Source organism: Aplidium turbinatum, chromosome 6, assembly GCF_918807975.1.
Source record: "Aplidium turbinatum chromosome 6, kaAplTurb1.1, whole genome shotgun sequence".
NCBI classification, from domain to species: Eukaryota; Metazoa; Chordata; class Ascidiacea; order Aplousobranchia; family Polyclinidae; genus Aplidium; species Aplidium turbinatum.
This window is the reverse complement of record NC_137477.1, coordinates 34,499,059-34,514,773: the sequence shown is the minus strand read 5'-3', so window position 1 is coordinate 34,514,773 and position 15,715 is coordinate 34,499,059. Positions and strand designations below refer to the sequence as shown.

Genomic DNA, 15,715 nt, shown 5'->3' with positions numbered 1-15,715 from the left:
TTGTAGTTTCTGGTATGCATGTTGAGATACTGCTTGGCATTCCAAAGCTGCCTGTTGGAACGGGATCACTAATGGGCCAAAAAGTAGTGGAATTCATACACGAGTTGTAGCAGAGCACTTAGCTGCACTTTGTTTTGACACGACATCAAGCAATACGGGAATCCACACTGGAGCTATCACTGTCATGCAGCAGGCATTTAATCGAAGGCTGCTATTTTTTGCATGCCATGATCTCAAAGTCGTCAATGATTGTGCAGAGCGGGCACTGGGCAGTCAAATTAGCTACTGACTTCAATGAAGTCCTTGCGGAAAATGAACAACAGCGCCAGCTTCTCTATCAGGTGATCGAGCACCACAGAAAGCTGCTTCCAACAAGTGCAAGTAAAAGCCAACTTGCCAACAGCTCCATTAAATAAAATCAATGGCTTGACTCTTTACAAACATTTCTTTTGCTTTTTCTGGGCAATGTGTTGTCACCTGAAGCGTTGCGATTGTGACTGGTGAACGTACTTTTATACGGTTTTCGCTAAAGTTCAGTGCGTTTAATTTCATACCAAACGCTTGTTAATGTGATCTATTTTGTGCATTATTTATGTTTTTCTGCATGTGGAAACACTTATTATATCATAAATTCAGAGTAAAACAATGGTTAACACAAAAATGCTGCAACTGCAATGTAGATAAGTCAAAAAAGAATTACGTCACATATTCAAGGAATTTTGATGAATTATGCCAAAGAAAGCAAATTTAGAGGTCGGTGGGAGAGCACTTCCTCTTGTCGGATTCACTTCAAATTTTCACAGTGTCATTTTTTCATGAATCCTCCTCAAATGAGAGGGTGTGCAAACAAAAATAAAAAAATTCCATTTTTTTTGGCCACCCTAGCCTGCGTTGAAACTGAGATTCACAAAGCCCTTCGATACGTTGCATTTTTAAGATTATGCATTTTTAACATAATGTATTCAGACGTTGAATCAATGTACAAATGAACTGTTAGGCTAAATGGGTTCTTGGAACAAATCGAAGGGCTTCTGTGAATGTTTCCCAGTTTCAACGTATCCTAGTCAGCAAAGTTCTCTTTTCTACACGATTTCAACGTTTAGCGACGTTAAAACGATGTAAAAACGGCAATTTCTACTGGTCGGGATAACTAGGCTACGGTACCCGATAATCTCCTTTCAATCCAAGCTGTAGGCCACACATTTGTTGATCCAAACTAATCATTTTAACTATTTAAAAGTACTAACTTATAGACGTTAAACATGATTTTTTTTTGTAACAATTTTTTTTATTTTCCCTTCATTTCTTAAATTTTTCTGAAGGTGTTGCAACCGTGCCAAATTTCTTTCAACTCAATAACTTACTTCGGTCACAAGCACGTTTTAACGTTCGCGTTTTGTCGCTTCTACCTTTTTCTACACCTTTGCTATGTTGACGTGAATTGTTTTTGATATCATGATCAAAAATAAAAACAACTGAACTGACATGACGAATTCAAGCACGTTTTAACGTTCGCGTTTTGTCGCTTCTACCTTTGCTATGTTGACGTGTATTGTTTTTGATATGATGGTCAGAAATAAAAACAACTGAACTGACATGACGAATTTTAATTCAATAGTTCAAACATTTTATTTTTATTCCTTTCTGCACGATTTCAACGTTTAACGATGTAAAAACGGCAATTATAATTAGGCTACGGTACCCGATAATTCCCTTTCAAAAATTTCAAAAACTCGCCGAATCGGATTAGCGGAATCGGACTCGCCGAATCGGATTAGCCGAATCGGACTCGCCGAATCGGACTCGCCGAATCGGACTCGCCGAATAGTAGCAGACCCTCCAAACTTAGGCCTAGAAAATATAAAATCGAGAAATATTCAATTTATTAATGTTGTAACGCTAAATATTGATGTTGAATACAGTTGTTTGAAGTTGTAACGTTAATTATTGATGACCACCCTGTCTGTATAACCGTCTTATTGTGATATGAATTATCTGTTATTTTGCCGTAAGAAGGGAAGTGTGTAACATGTACCATGTTTCTAAATAATAAATTTAAATTACGAGAACATTTGATCGAAATCTATGAGAATTGCAATTTGCAAATGCACTTCAACTGTGAAAATTCAAAACCTAAATTCTGCTCTCGCGGAATTTAGGTCACGCTTCCTGTTAACAAATGCCACTCTCGTGGAATTCAGCTCACCACATCCGTATTTCTAAAGCGACATAACTGTGTAACCGTTCCGCTTTCATAACTCCCACCATATTACTGATAAAAAGGCACAACATTAGGAAATAAGCGGGAAACTGAAAAATACTCGAAACATATATAAACCAAAAGAATTTCCATTTAAAAAGAGATTTTCAAAAAGAGAACAGACCGAGCGACTCTAGATCAAGAAGGTAAAATTCACGATGGGAGAATGTCGTTTTTCTGACACCGGTCGCAAGAAACTAAATTGGTTAGAGTTAGACAGGAGAAGTATTTCTCAATTTCCTGAAAAAGAGCAAGTAACTTTGATTAACAACAAATAGACAGAAAACCTAAATGATCCACTTGTAGCTAGACACTCAGAGTCTCTCAATAAGCAAAAGCATACACCAAACGACAGCTCAAGCATAAAAAAGCCTACATAGGCTACCTTATCAAGTTGAAAGTTTTTTTTACAGCTTATACTGCCCTACGACACAAAAAATAACGTGAAGATTTTTTTCTAACAGACCAATTATTATACCAGAAATACTGCGATATAAAATATAAAACTTCAAAACAAGGTTTTTTTATTGGCATTTTTTTCATTAAAGAGGTAGTACATTCACTTTCAAAAAACTGTTCCATTATTTGAATGCCCATATTGCTATGAACAATTCCTGAACATTTGAAGAAAATTTTAGAAGAAAATACAAAGCCCTTTGTAATTCTGATGTTTTTTGCAGATTAAATTAAGGTTATAATTAGGGCGATTTTTTGTCACTAAAGTTACTCTTTTTAGTTGTACCAATTAACAAAAGAAATGTAGAACCAAAATTTCATGGCTGTGGGGTCAATATTTAAGAAGTTAACTACCGGTATAAAGTTACCAAAAGTCACTTTTTGTGCTTTTAGGTTACTTTTTATTTGTTCGTTGTGCACTTTATTTTGCATACTGTTTTGCCTAATTCCCCTATTTATTTATCTTTCATTGCTACTGGAGACATGAATTTACATTCCATGTAATGTCAAGACTTTTAATATATCTTCTACTATGGTACCAATTTTAGGTTTGCACAAGCCTATGCTTGTAAGTTGTTCGTATCACGTGTATTTTTAAAAATTCGTAAACATTAAAAGAGTGAAACAGGCTGTAGAGGTTTTAGAGATTAATAACTATATTTGATGTAATTGTAATTCGGTCTGCTTTGCTTTCTTGCTTAGCATTAAGCACTTTTTGTAGTATTAATAGTTTTCATTGTTTTTACTGTATAGTATGTAAGTACAATTGTACATCAAAAATAGTTACTATTCACTAAAAACCTCTACAGCCTGCTTCACCCTAAAAAGGGGATCATCAGAAGGTCCTTATTCAAATAGAAAGAGATTCTATCCATCTAAATAGATTTATTCCCAACATCGACAATTATTGCATCGTACGTTTTTATTTGGCTTCTCTTATCAAAATCAATTATGGCAAGCAGTTTTACTGGCATTTAATTCACTTCCTTCAATAAATCACGGTAAACGCAAATTATTCTCTAAGTTGACAATTCAAGATTTCTAAAATATTCTTTTTAATTTGAAGTTCATTTTTATCTGCGACCCTGGTGCTGGCAAGGGGCAGAGAATATATACTATGTAGGCTGTGTTACTATGTAGAATATATACTACGTAGGCAAAGAATATATACTATGTAGGCTGTGTTGTACAATGTTGTCAAACGAATCTTTAAAGAAGAACAAGTTGAAGAGACATCCAGACATCCATACAGACTGTACTCATACTATTATAGCACCGTACAATTTACATACAAATTTCTAATTCAAATGTTATTTTAAAAATTAAATGTGAGAAGCCTGGACTTGCTTAGATCACAAGTCAATAATCAGTTCAAAAATTCCAAATGATTTTTTTGATAGTTTTGCAATCGGTACTGAGGGCAACAAAAACTAGTTTTATTGCATAAATGCGTTTGAAATTCCATGAAATATTTACACATACAAAATCTTCATTAAATTCCCTATCACTCAAATAAAAAAAATTTTTGAAGATTAGTTTGACACTTCCTTTCTTTATTGTATTAATATATAGGACTGTGAAAGCACATACTTATCCTTGTACTTCTTCAATACTTTCTTCATATTTATTTCATTGAATGAACCGTTCCTCTTAACAAAAACACCACCATGAACTCCAAAAATATAACCATACAAAGGCAAGTATTTAATTGAATCCTTAAATACGTATCGCAGGTTCCCAAGCATGTTCTTCCTGCAACATAAGGATAATTATGACTTCACAAAGCATTATTTAATAGAAGTGTACCAATGTATCAGTAGTAGTGATATCAGTAAATAGTCAATAGGTTGAACAAACGACATTTTATGAAACGTGTACTGTACAGTGTTAACTCTACCATTTTTTTTTCTTTATTTTTTAGTCAAAGGTCACTACATTGAACAGCGTTGAACAGATCACATAATAATAATAATAGGCAAGGTGCGAAAAACTAATGTTAAAATACACAGCAAAAAAAACGAGCCGCAAGTATACAATTGTCTGCTAAAGGTGGATTATTGCGTTGTATGTGCAGGGCTTTCAAGATCTTGGTTTGATGCTTAAACCTTCCTCTGGACGTAATCTCAAATTGTTGAATACAAATGTTGTTTTGACATGTTGCTCATGAGAAAATGCAATCTTTATGTAACTGCACTTTTTTGTGGACAATTCAAATTCAGGTGTTGCCCGGTTCTAGTCGATAAACTTCTTGTTGACATACCAGTGTATGTCAGGTTTGCATCACACAAACAATTGAATTTATACATAACATTAGAACATACAGCAAAGGAAGTAGGCGACTTCAGCTGGAAATATCTGCCTACTTGGAACGTTTTATATACAGGATATATATTACTATCGAATTTCTTTTTAACAATTTTAGCTAGATTTTTTGAATACGTATCTTACTAAATCTTTTCCCAAAAATGGTACATCAAAAAAGCTGCTAAAATCGTCTTTTTTGAGTATTTTTTGGGGGTTTAGTCAGGGATATCTAAAGAAGGGGATACAAAGGTTCACAGCCATTGCCTTATTCTGCGAAACTATTAGGGCGATAGTTGGTACTGTGTTCAGTTCTTTTTAATATTGCAATAAGTTTTGTAGTGCAGCTGATAGTCAGCTACAGAAGACAGTTAGTAAATCTTATGTAGAGCACATTTAAAGAATATATACTTGTTTGGAAAGACAGTTGAAAAAGCTTACCAGTTGACATGTTGTTCTCAACAAAACCTTTGCAACAGGCCAGGTGTAAAGCAAGTATATAGGCAGTTGTATTCACAAGTAACTATGAGCATGTAGCGAATAAGCAGGCTTGATGCTAATAGCGCAATGTAGGTTATCATAAGATTTAATAAACTACTATCGGTGCCAATTGTCATTTTACGATAAACAGAAGCCCTTCTATTGTCAGACGTAATTAAAGCTTCCGTACCCCCTTCTTTAGATATCCTTGTGGTTTAGTTTCCAAAAAAGCTTTCAACATTTTATCGAAAAAATATGAAGGGTATCCATATGTAGCATACTTTTCAACTTGTCAGATTCATTCTGGAAAAGCAAGTCTGTCGATCAAACGGGCACGAGATAGAAGATAAAAAAGTAATCTTGTTTAAACAGACTGGCGACGTCAGTTCTCCACTTGATCCAACTTCTTTTTAGCACACATAGAAACAAAAATATTTGACATGTTTCATGATTTTTATTCAAAAATGTATGTACATTGTTATATAAATCATTATTTGTTCAACTACAAAAGTTTGCGCTACCATTGGTTTCATGTACTGCGAGGTACAATCATCAGGCGCATACTGAAAAACACATAAGCAGAAAATTAAAAGCTATACGTCAAAGGCAATTTTTTTATCAAGCAAAATTTAGAAATGTTTTGAAGATGTTACTAAGGAAAAGCGGACAATCATTCATTGTGACGTCTGAATAACAAATTAAATATAATTTTTTGAAAAAGGAAAGGGAGTAAAAAAAGAAAACTAAAAGCAATGGTTAAAAAAAATATGCGATATGGTAAATAAATTAAAGCGAATGCAAAAAGCAATAGGCCTGTTCGATAGGAAGCAGCAATTGAGCGTAGGCTAATTGTGAAGATGGAAAAAATGCAATAAACATGAAAAGTGCGTCACAAGCAATACTAACGATAATTTTTTAATTTAAATTTGTTGCGATGTCTACATTTTGATATGATTTTATCTCTCTTGTTGATACAAATTGATTGATCAGCAGTTGCAAATAAAACTTTTTCAGTAAGGCACAAATCACATCTTCTCGATCCGCAGCGGTATGGTTTCGAATGGGCAATAATTTTCCAGTTGATTCTATACTCTTGATTATTACATTTCAATGACCAAATTAATTTAGAAAGTTCAGTTTCATTTTTGTATTTTATATTATTGAAAGACTTTGTGTGGTTACGGAATCTAGTTTTAAACTGTCCCTCTGTTAATCCGTAGTATTTCTTTTGAACGTCAGGTTGATGGAGAACTGTAGCTTCGTAGACTATGCATTCTGCAAGACAATTACCATTCAATGGGCAATCGTCTTTTTTTCGGCAATTGCATGTTTTTGCTGTTTTTGCTGCTGGTGTATCCGGGTTGTTTAGAATTTTGCAGTTGTGGCTTTGAATCAGGTCTGATATGTTCTTTTCGAATGCAAGAATAACTGAGTTTAATGGTATTCTGGTTAAAAAGTTTGAAATATTTGTGATGAGATGTGAAGTGTTTATTAACAAGAGATAGAAATTGTTTTCCAACATTGGTTTTTACGTTTCTCAGCAGCCGATTTGTAGCAAGAATTGACAGCGATAGACACCGTGTTTCGCCCATGAGGCTGGGCTCGTCAGTATCGCACCACTAACTATGGTTCGCAGAATCACTATGGTCCACAACACTATGGTTGGCGAATCGCAGCTGCTCGCTGTACTAGTGAGTGCTCAGCCTTGTGCTGATAGCCGGGAAGAACGCCCCTTTCTTCACAATTGGTTTTTACATTGGTACTAAAGGGGGGATTAAACCAGATGACGTTTCTTTTTCTTTGTTTTTTCTCCGGAGAAATAGCTTCGTACTTCAATGAGAAGTCATATCCACTTTTCTTCAAGGCATTGTTGTAAATGGTCTTACACTTGTCAAACTCTTTTTTATCAGAAGACAGACTGCTTATCCGCTTGTTAATCATCTGTGGAAGTTGTTATGTGATTGAAGGAGGATGGTTAGATTTGACATTAATGTACAGAGGATTGTTGTTTTCTTTCCTGTATGGCCAATATTTGTTGAGATTTAGATCAAACGTTACGTCCAGAAAATCTGTGCAAGAAAGATTGGTATCAACTGTGATGCTGAGACCATTCATTTTGAAGACTTTAATGAGATGTTTTCTTAACATATCCAAATGTCTGCCGTTAGAGTTGTGCACTATTGCAAGACCATCATCTCGGTATAGTCCAACGTTCGTGCTGCCAAAAATACTGGTAAGCTTGCTCAGCAAGTAACTCCCCACTAATTCACAAATTTCAGCACCATCATAGCTTCCCATAGTTACGTCAAATGTGCCTTTATTTTTAGATTTAACCCAAGGACCATTAGAATCAAACAAGAGAGAATTCCTTGCTTTCCAGATCGTGTCCTCTTGGTGAGGGGTAATTTTTGTGTGAAGTTTAGCAAACTCGATGGAATTTTTCAATAAGGCAGGAGTAATTGAAGGATAAAAATCAACAATTAATCAAAAAATTAATTAAAAAATCAAAAATCAACAATGAAGTCATTGCCTTTAGTTTTCTTTTTTTACTCCCTTTCCTTTTTCAAAAAATTATATTTAATTTGTTATTCAGGCGTCACAATGAATGATTGTCCGCTTTTCCTTAGTAACATCTTTAAAACATTTCTAAATTTTGCTTGATAAAAAAATTGCCTTTCACGTAGGCTATAGCTTTTAATTTTCTGCTTATGTGTTTTTTTTCAGTATGCGCCTGATGAAACCAATGGTAGCGCAAACTTTTTGTAGTTGAACAAATAATGATTTACATTAGCTCTGTCTTTTCAACATTGAGCACTTTTATTTGCAACTGCTGCAATCAATTTCTGGATTACATTGTTATATATGTATGTACGATATTTTTGCAATTTTTCATAACAATCAATCCAAATATTCAAATAGAAACTATTGAAAATAATTGAATATAATTCTATTTGAATAAGATTGAAACAATTGAAAATATTCAAATATAATTCTATTTGAATGAGATTATACTGAAGAAGCCACACTTGTGTGGTGAAAGGTCTATATTTTAATAAATTGATTTTTCTGATTTGGTTTATTTTAAATTTTATATTGTTTATTTTAAATTGAGGTTAACCACATCATTTTTATGTCTTTGTGAAGTCATAATGGCTCTGAAGTCATAATTGTTGTCCAAGACTTCACAATACTGCCGTCCCAAAGTAAAGCGACGTAACTACAGATTTTTGATTTCCCTACTTTTTATTGTTAAACGCTTTGCAAAGACTATACTTTTCTTCCAGCAAAGACTCAACAGCGTAACTGCAGTAGTTTGCAAGATATTTGTTGGTCAAAACGACGTAACTGCATATAAAGATCATAATTATATGCAAAGCCAAACGACGTAACTGCCAGTTACGTCGTTTTACCATAGAATCCAGAGCAACTAATCCCAGTTACGTTGATTTACAATGGGTCATTCCATGGCTACTGATACAGTCGTGAAACCATATGTCATAGATTTTTATGAAATTTCATATGTACAATCTCCGTGCAATTTTAAGAAGAGTGATACCAATTTTACCGAAATCGGCCCAGTACTTTTTGAGATATCGGCGATTGAAAATTGGCCCTTTTCAGGCATTTTCGTGATCGCTCATGCGTAAAAATTAACTGCAAATTTTGATTGACCTATTATGAAGGTGTTTCAAATGGTAACTTGAAAATTCCAATGCATATGAGTTATCCAAAGTAAGGAGATTCTGAAAAGATATATTGTTTGTTTGTTTTATATCACTACAGGCCACCAAGTAGCTAGTTTCACACATGACTATTTGTGATCAGTCATGCATGACGAAACTTTGATCGTTTATAGCAAAAAACACTCTACTTCGATTTTTCTGCAACTTGGCTTAAATGAAAGGTAATTTTCTTGGCCTTCTAGCTTCCAAATATGAAGTGGGATATTTGAGTAGAAATGAAGTAGTTTGCTGTTGACCTATAAGTAATATATGCGGTACAATTTTTGGGAAAAGAAAAAGTAAGACTTTCAAAAAATCTAGCTAATTTTATTAAAATAAGTGCAGTGTATATATACAAAAAAGTGCAGATAAAGATCATATTTTGTCATGTGCAACATGTCAAAACAACGTTTCTATATTCAGCAATTTGAGATCATGTCCAGGGGATGGTTTGAGTATCATGAACCAAGATCTTAAAAGCACCCTGCACACAAAATGCAATAATCCATCTTTAAACAGACAACCGTATGGTTGAGACTCGCTCTTTTTTGCTCTGTGCATTTCAAAATTAGTTTTTTTCGCACCTTGACTAATGCCTATATGTAGCGTACATATACCACATCATGTGATCTGTTTAACGCCATTCAATGCAGTGACATTTGAGATTCTCGTGTTTGTTGTTGAGTGTTGAGCTAGTCCAGAAGCACTGTGCAGTTTTTGGTTTTTTCTTGTTGATTAATTTAACTTTTAACCATTGTATTTTGTTGAGATGCAGGCCTGGAAAAAATGGGGAATCCGGGAATGACATTCCCGGGAAATTTGTCGGTTCGCGGAAAATTTTGACTGTAAGAATCACATTACTATAACGTCTTTCATTCACCGTCATCGTAATTTGCTGACACATTGCAGTTCCGACACTGATTCGTATCACTGCGTAGTGCGTATTTACGATTTCCAACTTGTACCTCAGAGCTGAACAAGTTCTTAGCAAAATTGCGCAAATATATTGCAGTAGTCCGCCCTAAAGCGTCGTAAAAAAGCACGGGAAGTGTAATTGAAAAAATTCGAAATGTTTGCGGAGGTACAAAAACATCCACAAATAAAAAATAAAGACATTAGCAATGAGCTGCTCATTCACTGGAATGGGCCTCACATAAGCAAGTGTAATGGCATCGTGAAACAAGCTCTTAACCTACATTTCAAAGGAAAACTATGGCATTTTAGTAGGCCTACTGATGACATTCGCTCGAAAATGTACAAAGTGTCTGCTGTGGTAGATAAACCAAACAACAAGAAATCGTCACCATTTTTTATGTCCTGGTAATGTATTTGTAATAATTTCGCATGGGCAAAACTTGCTTGCGGTTTCTTTGATTTACAAAAACAGTTGTTTTAGTGTTGTAATTTTGATTTTGTTGTCAAATTAATTAATGTGTTTCGTTATTTTTCGTGTAACCGACTGGTTGTTTTGTAGGTTACAGAAGTAATTTTCCCAACGTCTTGCAGGCCTCGAAATATCCGGCAGTCATGGCGGACATGACCTCCGAAATGACTTCGAATGTCTGCCAAAGCCAACTCATTGGTCGGTCATAAATGACCGCCGCAAAATTCTTGACAAAAATAGAGCTAATGCAGCAAAAATATATTTTAAATTTGAATTGTTACAATTGTTTGTTTAACCCGAACAAATATGGAGCTGAAACAATAATAGTAAGCTAAAGGCAATTGCTTTAAAGATCACATTAGAGTAGCGTGGTTAACGAGCTGATGGCAAAAGTAGCCATTTTTACATCATTTCAACGCCTTGCAATGTTGCCTTGAAATAAAGTTGTCTGAACTTTTCAGCAGGATATGTATTCTAATTTTAACAATGAGGATTATTGCGTTACATTGATCGTTTGTTAAAAAGAAACGTCACAGAGAAGCAAGTCTCAGCTGGGTTCCGCACGTGCTAAGGCGAATGTGGCGACCTTATTCACGCTGTTAGTGATAGAAATATAATTTCTGCACAGAAGGGAGGGTGTTAAACACATTTGTCTGCTGTAGAAAATCTTCTTCTACAAACACGACTACACAATACTGTAGTGTGATTTTGTGCAACCACAGCTGCCAAAAAGCCAAGTGTGATCGGTTTCTACAATGAGAACAAAGTTGGCGTCGACGTTTTTGATCAAATGGCTCGTTTGTACAGTTACGCGATCAGCTTCCAGGAGGTGGCCATTAGCTGCATGGGGTAACATCCTCGATATAACCGCAATCAACGCATGTGCTCTTTTTATAAAGTCGACTGATAACCATATATCACGAAGAGACTTTATGCTCAAACTCATTGAATGTTTGTGCCACCAACTACAAAAAAACACAACTATTGTCATGACACCTGGGTTAAAAAAACGCAGAAAATGCTATGAGAAGAGGCTCTAACAATCGGAATGGCCCGTTTCGGTGAGTCCGATCCCTTAGCGGGGAATTGTTTCAATTTTTTTAAAATTATTGGGTACTGTAGCCTAATTATCATTGCCGTTTCAGGGTTAGGGGTTAGAGATTAGGAACTCACCGAATAGTAGCAGACCCCTAACAATGCACCGACATTTACGTGTTCCAAGTGTCAGAATCCTACCTGTGGAAAGTGTTCACAAAATGATTCAAAAGTTATTCTTGTGAAATTCAGCGGGTGTTGCAAACGATACTGTGATGCATTATATATATGGCTGGTCATAAGTGTACTCATCTATATAATATATTCTTTTACATCTATAGGCTGGTCTAAGATTGCTAAACCGTGCCCCATAAAGTGCTTATTTCTTCTGCTTTTTTGGTCGAAATAGGTTTTCAACAATACAAGTTGCATGCAAATGTCTTTCTTGGAAAACTGCTTTCATTTAGAATGCATAATAATAGTTAAAACACTAGCAGCTAGACAGAAAAACACTGCATTACTGAAGGTGTCCAATGGGACACCATGGTAATTCTAGGGTGTAAAAAATCCTGGTAATTGTAGTGTTAAGCTAATGGTGTGTAGAACAAGTAAAAGCGTTTTAAAGCATCTTTTCTAGTCAAGTTAATGAATTGTGATGATGATGTATTTGCGTGCTTTAGCCTTTTAGCAAGCCGAGGAAACCAACAATGAAACTAAGCTATGTGCGAGGAACATTATCTTGAATGTCTTCAGTAAAATTTTAATAAAACTTTACAAAATTAAAAACTTTTGGTTATTTTGTTGAATTTTGTATTTGTTTAGGACAGGGGTGACGAACCTTTTTGCGGTCACGGCCACTTTGTCAATTACACATGAGTTATCGGACAACACAACTTTATAATTATAACCTACTATGAAATCTTTTAGAAGCGACTCAAGATATTATTCACGAAAAGTAACAAACGCCAGATGAAAGTAATAAAACCCACACAGTTGAAATTATCTTACGCAAAATCGAAACATACAACAGTAAAAATAAAAACAAATCAACTTGGAAAGGAAAGGTTTACCAGAGAAGGCATAAAACAGCTTTGAGATGTCTTTTGTCTTTAATGCATGAGCGATTGTCAAATTCTTTTGCGGGTTGCATGTGGCCCGCGGGCCACAGGTTCGTCACCTCTGGTTTAGGATAGGATAGAAATCAGGATAGGACAATTGTTTTTGTTTAAGATTTCACACATTTTTTCAAGCAACAACTGTCTTCATTTATCATAACAAAGCACTGCAAAATAAAGGTCTGCCCCGATAGCTCAGTTGGTTAGCACATGACTTCGTGAACGAAGAAGCTTCAAGATCAAGCGGCGCTGGTTCGACTCTCGAGATGTGCACTTGAGCAATGAAACGTTAAGGACTGCTCTCCATTCAGCGGCATCTGATGGATGGAATAATTCCCTGGCAACAATACTTCCACAATCGGAAACTTCACTCTGTCAATCTCGGTGACTGGACCTGCGTCAGTGATTCAAAGCCTCTACAAATACAGATGCGAAACTGCCAGGACTACGCTCTGCACGAAGCTTTCCCAGTCCAAGGATAAAAATTCAATCAATCAGAGTAGAGAATCATAGCTGCTGAATAACTTGTGATTTTGCTGCAGTTTTGACAAAGTTTTGTAAGTCAGAAATGTGGTCGCATGCCCAGCAAGTGGTAGCAATAAACTTCCAAACACGGCCTACTAGAACACGACCAAATATGTAGCTATTTTGAAAAATTTCTAAGAGTCTTACTTGTTACAATCATAGCCATGACAAAACTGTCATTTTCCCACGTACAGAAGTATGTAAAATGAGCAATATTTGCATCTAGACATATTTTTAGTTTGTTTTGCCAGAGATTGGATATATGTATTTTAAGCACAATTTATGCAACAATAATGTAAAATATGTAAGACTTTCCAACTGCATCCTGGAGATAGTCTCATCATACAGTCGTTAGGTTTTTTTGTAAAGCACGATCTTTTGCCAATAGCCATATTTTACTTGCAAAATTAAACTTGGCGAAAAACGAAACAAACCAAAATTTAAATTTGCACATCAAATGAACAGCTTATCACATAGAATTTACAAAAAATCCTTGATATTTTAAATGGAACATGCAATTGCACCAAAAGCGATACACCAAACGATACTACCTTCAGGGAGCAGTTGAAAAGTCTTACATATTTTATTACATTATTATTGTGTAAACTGTGCTCAGCGTACACACCTAATCTCCGGTTAAACAAGCCGAAAATATTAGGTGCAAATATTGCTTATTTTACTTACTTTTGGAAATGGGAAGATGATAGGTTTGTCATAGCTATGATTGTAACAATTCAGACTCTTAGAAATTTCCTCAAATAGAAACATATTTGGCCGTGCTTTAGTAGGCATGTTCCAAACTTCAAGTGTTACCAATGATGAGTAAAAGGACTGTTCGGTCCCTGAGGTGACCATATGAACAGTCAACCCAATACAGGTTAACTTATCCATAAAAAAGTAGAGACTTGTGTGCCTGTGTGGGAGTAAGTTTCCATTGAGACCGCTGATCAAGTCAAGCAAAACTTTCAAACATCTCTTTGGGACAAGCCCTAGTAGGGCAGTAATAAGCCAAACTACCGTATTTCAATATTTTGTTTAATTTCACGACGAATATCTCATCTTGTTTCGAAATAATTCATTAAAACATTCACTCACCGAACTGCCAAAATATCAGTGACAATCCAGTCCATGGTACACTGGTGATTGCAAATCAATATAACATTCTCCTTTTCAGGAGGAATATCACCACAAAGTATAATCTCGGCACCTGCAATGAAAAATCCAATAATCTTTAAAAAAGTTCTAGAACAGGCAGTGGTAGTCCAGTTTTAATCCGGGGATGTCTCCCTTACTGCGGGGAGCCAATTTTATTTCCACATGCCGCAATCGCCTTCACACCCTGCATCCACATCAACCTGTCCAAAGCATCCTTTCTTGTAAAAGTAATTACCACCATCACACAGTAAATTGCATCTTAGATATTAAACTCATTTTCAGCAAACAAATCGCTTTAATTAAAAAGTAATAAATTTAAGTCATCATTTTACGACTTGATCACTTGATATGCACTGCATTGCCATATACAAGCTTAAATTTTTTTTTAACTTAAAAATATTTACATGTAGTTGTGTGGTGAAGTATAATTTAGGAACTGTTTTATTATGCAAACACTTCTATACTGCATATTGTGGTTTAATGCTGTGCCAAACGGCAGTTTTGATTTCAGGACTATTTAACTTAACTATGGTAGATCAAAACAACAAATTGATTTTGAAATTTTTGCTAAGTTGATAGCTACTTTCACGTCATGCACTAGGTTGTTTTGTAACAAATAGTTTCACCTTAAATGTTTTCAGGAATTATGTGCTCATACCTGTTGTATGCTCAAAGAAAAATAAGACTAACTTTTGGTAGGATGCCCATAAAAAATCATCAATAAAAAACCAGTATTTTTTTGGCAAAATGATGGATATTATCCTGCATCTGAAAAATAAGCAATATTCTTCATTTATTGCAATAATTTGTTCTACTATGTTCTACAAAGCAACTGGAAAAGAAAAATATTCAAACACTAAGCGCATGAAAGTAGATGAAAAATATCCGAGGAGCACATTTTTAGGTAGGCTGCAGTCACAAGAGCACATTACGTAGGCATTAACAGTGTGTTACTTTAGGCATTGACTCACTTTGTCGCAATTAGGCTACGGTACCCGATAATTTAAAAAAAAATTGAAAAAATCCCCTGTTAAGGGATCGGACTCACCGAATCGGACTCACCGAATCGGACTCACCGAAACGGCCATTCCGAAAACAGTAGGCTGCACATATCACCGTTAAGATGCTAAAAACAAAGTGAACTAAAAAGCTGCAAAGCAGGACATTAAGGCGCGAACAAAACGGCGCAGTGGCAAAACGACGCAGAGACAAAATGGCGCTGTGGCAAAACGGCGCCAAAGTCATTGGCAATAATATCTAATTTGTGATAATTAAATGAGTA

At 35.3% G+C, this 15,715-nt stretch overlaps 1 protein-coding gene across 1 annotated transcript in view; it reads right to left on the bottom strand.

The window, feature by feature from the left end:
• The window catches only part of LOC145772224 (1-acyl-sn-glycerol-3-phosphate acyltransferase epsilon-like), a 61,931-nt gene that overhangs the window by 15,724 nt on the left and 30,492 nt on the right, over positions 1–15,715 (bottom strand). Inside the window, exons 2-4 of the mRNA XM_082584076.1 lie at positions 15,092–15,201; positions 14,374–14,485; positions 4,307–4,468 (exon numbers count right to left, since the gene is read on the bottom strand). Of these exons, the coding sequence (XP_082440202.1) occupies positions 4,307–4,468; positions 14,374–14,485; positions 15,092–15,201 (384 nt within the window). The remainder of the gene's footprint in view (positions 1–4,306; positions 4,469–14,373; positions 14,486–15,091; positions 15,202–15,715) is intronic.